This window comes from Prionailurus bengalensis, chromosome B4 (assembly GCF_016509475.1).
Source record: "Prionailurus bengalensis isolate Pbe53 chromosome B4, Fcat_Pben_1.1_paternal_pri, whole genome shotgun sequence".
NCBI classification, from domain to species: Eukaryota; Metazoa; Chordata; class Mammalia; order Carnivora; family Felidae; genus Prionailurus; species Prionailurus bengalensis.
Window position 1 is genome coordinate 64180116 of NC_057358.1, and position 4730 is coordinate 64184845.

The 4730-nt window shown below is 43.0% G+C and overlaps 1 protein-coding gene across 1 annotated transcript; it reads right to left on the reverse strand.

Annotated features, from left to right (window-relative positions):
- Positions 1-3505: 3505 nt before the first annotated feature.
- LOC122473950 (nuclear autoantigenic sperm protein-like) lies at positions 3506-4179 on the reverse strand. Its single transcript, XM_043564814.1, has 2 exons — positions 3980-4179; positions 3506-3922 (listed from the first exon to the last, which is right to left on the reverse strand). The coding sequence occupies exons 1-2, from the start codon at positions 4148-4150 to the stop codon at positions 3635-3637; spliced, it is 459 nt and encodes a 152-aa protein (XP_043420749.1). The 5' UTR covers positions 4151-4179; the 3' UTR covers positions 3506-3634.
- Positions 4180-4730: the final 551 nt, after the last annotated feature.

Sequence of the window (4730 nt, forward strand, 5' to 3'; positions counted from 1 at the left end):
ATTTGCATAAAAGAAGAGCTAGTGGCTGAAAGAAGGAGCTCCTCAAGTTTGGAAGGAACTTTTTCCCCTCACAAGCTGTCACTAAAATAGATCTGCTCCCTGACATTACCCTGGAGGTGGCAGGAGTGTTGACAGGACTGGTCAGGGGTAGCTGGCTACCATGGCTTGAGTGCCACGATGTGGAACTGTGGGTAGGTCCCAGACTTACAGGTTCATCTTAGATATCTGTTGTCCCCTGACTCATAGGTGTGATTGATGAGGGACTGACTGAGCTGAACCAGAGAGAGAGGCTGATTTTTGCCTTTTGCCTGACTAGGCCAAGGACCAGAAAGGACAATGATTTTATAATAGAACTCCAGGTAAGGTATTCACTGATGTATTTTTTTTTTTTTCTTAATGCTAGGGGCATCAAGATGAGGCCATTTGCTTCATTCCTTACTGATCTCTATGTGGATTGGCTATATTGCCTGATCCATGAGTGAGCCACTGGGCCTTTTTTATTAAGTGGGTTAAGCTCAATTATCAAAGGTCTCAAGCATGGAGATTTTGGTCTATTTCTCCCTCCCTCTTTTTTCTAGCCCAATGAAAGCAAACACTAGGTGAATGTATCTGCTCTGTTCTCTGAAACTTGCCCTTAGGTGGGTTATTCTAAGGGCTAGACTGGAGGACAAGGAATTAATACAATCATTTTATTTTCCACACAGAGCTTCATCTTCCAAACTATACTTTATCAGTACTAACAGTAACAATTGAGTTTCCATCTGCCTTATTCCTTTGGAACGTTTCTTAATTGGTTCAGAAACCAGGTAGGAAGTGAGGTACTATTTATGGGTTGCTCTCAAAGACTTGATCAAGAATGACCCCCTGGAATAGTCAATCTCACCAAAATATCATGACTTTTACACAAAGGAGGGGAAGGGAAATGAATATTGGTCGTAATTGTTAACTGACATACAGCAATTTGGACTTAATATAATTTTAAAGTGATTTCTTGACTGATATTGGTGATAGCCCTTAGTTAGAGGTGGGTTAGGTTTAGCTAATCCCCGTTCCTCACTACCAGCTTATAATGAAAACAAATTTCAGATAAAATCAAGGTATTTACCGAGCTTGCACTTAGCAGCAAGCAGGAACACAGCAGTTCTTACGATGTTTTATTCGATTAGATTAAGACCAAGTCTGTTTCCTCAGGTGCTGGAGTACATCTTGCATAAAATGTTTACCTTAAGACACAGCTATCAGTATTCTGGAGGCAGGATGTGGTTAACTTCATCACTGAATCTTCTGAATCAATGACTGAACGCAGGAGGTTTAGAAGTCGATCTGGGTGCCATCCCTTAGGGAGCAGGCTCCAGAACATCCTAGATTCTTAAAAAAAAATTTTTTTTAATGTTTATTTTTGAGAGAGAGAGAGAGAGAAAGACAGACCACAAGCCAGGGAGGGACAGAGAGACACACACACACACACACACACACACACACAGAATCCAAGCAGGTTCCAGGCTCTGAGCTATCAGCACAGAGCCCGATGTGGGGCTCAAACTCATGGACTGCGAGATCATGACCTGAGCCGAAGTCAGATGCTTAATGACTGAGCCACCCAAGCACTCCAGAACATCCTAGATTCTTATACTCTGTTCCTGCCAAGAGTGGCTAAAACACTTTAGCTAATCCACCTGTCTTCATCATCACCAGTTTTACCAATGAAAACTCTCTTGTAACATAATGATACTAATTGGAGAAGTCTCCTTGCTTATTACAGAGAAGCACTTGTAGGGTGGGCTTTCTGGTTAGCACGCTGGCCAGCCCCTGAGAGGATGGAGCAGTTCCCAAGAAGAGCATCTGACCTGCCTACTTCACATGTATTACAGAGTGCACAGCCTTTGCAAAGGCCTTCTGTGGTATCCTTGCAGTCTCATTTATGGAGGTGAAAGAATTCAGCACATGCCACCCCAAAATATGCCCCATTTGTATATTGATTATTTTGAGCTGAAGGCACGTGAAAGTCAGCAAATGCTAGAGGAGGCTTTCTCTGAACTTCTATTATCTGCCCAAAGAGAGATCCTCCAAAAGGAAAGCAGTTGTCATAGGTGCCCTCCCCTGGAATTTCCTCAACCAGGGAAGACTGAGTTTTATCATAGGAGGCAAGACCAGAAGTTGGAACCCCACCCAGACACATTCTGTCACAAACTATCATATCTCACATTTTTCTCCTAAGGCCCATTCATTTACCAAAAAATCAAGTCGTCGCTCTGAAGTGGCCTACAACCTCTATTCCCTCGCCCTGTTAAGATTGTAAAGCTCTCAGATTTCACAGCTTCCCCCTCCGTGTACATAATATTAAAAATTAATAAATTTGTGCACCTTTTCTCCTATCAATCTGCCTGTTGCCAGTTTATGTCATAGACCCAGATATCATACTTAGAAGAGGAGGGAAGGGGTGCCCCTGGGTGGCTCAGTCAGTTGAGCGACCGACTTTGGCTCAGGTCTCCATCTCACGGTTCGTGAGTTCAGGCCCCGCATTGGGGTTTGTGTTGACAGCTCAAGCCAGGAGCCTGCTTCTGATTCTGTGTCTCCCTCTCTCTCTGCCCCTCCCCCGCACACACTCTGTTTCTCCCTGCCTCTCAAAAATAAAGAAAACTAATTAAAAAAATTAAAAAAAAAAAGAAGAGGAGAGGGAAAGTCTTTCTTCCCCTACAAAAGTTAAGTCTTTTATATGCCCATTTATAGAGGACAAACACAATAGCAGGTTTCCTGCTTCAATACATATTTGAACTCTCCAGTGAGGAGAAAGTATGAAATTTGTAAGAAGTTTTTTTCCATTTATTATTTGATTGTCGATTATATTATTCTTTTTTGGTTTCCCTTTCTATGCTTAAACATATTCCTTATTATATGCTGCACATTGAATAATTTTGGATTTCCTTAGTTCCTCTCTCCCTGCCCCCCTACTTTTGTAATTTTGTAATTTTTTCTTAAGGCCAACTCGTAATCATAGTTCAATTTCCTACTGTAGGCTTGGTTGGACATCATTATTATCATAACTATCATTATAGGTTCCCCTAACCCAAATTCGTCCATATCCTACGTCTTTCCAAGGTTTTGAACATGTTTGGAAGGTGGCACCTGTGTCCCCCCAAAATACGTGATCTATAGAAGAGCCCAAGTCATGAACTGGTGAGCTCAATGAAGACATAACAGGAATAGTTCCCCTTGATCTCAAAAGTATTCCATTAAGGATTGATTGTATGAATAATGTTTATTTTTCAGTATCCGCCCCGAAGAGCCAAGTATGGTACAGGCTCAATATTATAAGGTGAACAGCCACAGACATGGTTTGGTGGATTAACAATGGACCCTCCACTCAGCAGCCTTTGTAACAGGCTGTGGATACATTGGGAAAGATTGATCAGGGAACATTCTCTTTAGGGTCATGTGGCCTGACCCTCGTGGTGAATTGAATTTCCTCTGCCTTGTTTCCTTGTTCTCCCCTAGGGAGAGAACATTTTTTTTTTTTTTTTTTTTTTTTGCTTACAATCTTTATTGAAGTTATACAAAAAGAATCCCCCCAAAGTGAAAAAATACATTATATACAAACACACTTTCCCTCAGGAGGAAGGCTCTGCGCCCTCTCTTAACATGCAGTGCTTTCAACTGTTGCTCCGGCCTCCACGGTCCCCTCTGCTGCTGCCCGGCTTTCAGCCTGATTCTCAGCCTCCTCCTCCATGTTTTCTGAAACTTCATTTCCACTGGAGACAGCATCCCCACTGCCTCCATTCACCTCCAGCTCTTGTTTGGCTTTCTTTGCCTCATCTTTTCGGGGACTCTCTTCCTCTGGTTTCCTCTTCTTTCTGACAAGGTGGGAAATGTCAGTCACACAGTTAGATGAGGAAGCACCATCTGTTGGCTTTCTACTGGCAACCATGGAGACTGAAGTGCCTCCTCCACTAGGAGTGAAACCTGAAGCAGAGCTCTCCACCAGAGTTGCTTTCAGAGCCAATTCAGCTACATTCCCACTACACTGGGACTCCTTCGCATCTTCTATCTTCTCTCTAATTTCAGGTAGCAGTTCCTTCAGCTCCTCAATTTCTTTTTCATATTCAGAAGATGATCTATCAGCCTCCTTCATCTGCTTACTTAGTACAGCCATTCTCTTCTCAATGGGCTTCTTCGTAGCCCATACCCTCGGTCTTACAGAAACACATGGCTTTGAGGGCTCCTCTACCCGTGTCTATTCCCAGTCACATTTGAAGGGTGCAGGAAGGCTATTACCATGAAGAATGCTTTCCATGGAGTAAGATGGATCCTGAAGGCATCAGAGCTTCTTGCCTTAGCCACATAGGAGATGAAGCCAACCTTATGCGTTTATCTCATCAAGATTCTGCCTGTTGCATTCAGGGCAACATGAAAGTGTTTAGGATTTCTTTATTTTAATCTGAGAATGAATGATAGAATTTCTGGCCTTGAAGTGAAAAAAATGGTTTTTAAAAATTAATTGAATACATTGTGCCATGAGTCATGTCCTCCATCCCCACCCCTCCTCCTGTACATATCCCTCAACATGTCCTCCATGTTGGTCGTGCATGTGTGGCTTCGTTGTATGCTCCCATAGTCTGCAAAGCCCTCCCCTCATGCTCCTGACATCTCCTGTTGTGTGTACCAGCTGTGTCAGCGGTCCATCTCAATTTCCAGTTGTGCCAATTGCTTCAGGAGTGGTGTTTGGCAACATG

What these genes read in the sequence shown, in the direction of transcription:
- LOC122473950 (XM_043564814.1), bottom strand. Translation starts at nt 4,150, where the DNA reads ATGGCTGTACTAAGTAAGCAGATGAAGGAGGCTGATAGATCATCTTCT. An exon ending in TGGCTCTGAAAGCAACTCTG is followed by an intron (nt 3,923 to 3,979) that starts GTGGAGAGCTCT and finishes TCAGTCTCCATG; the next exon opens with GTTGCCAGTAGAAAGCCAAC.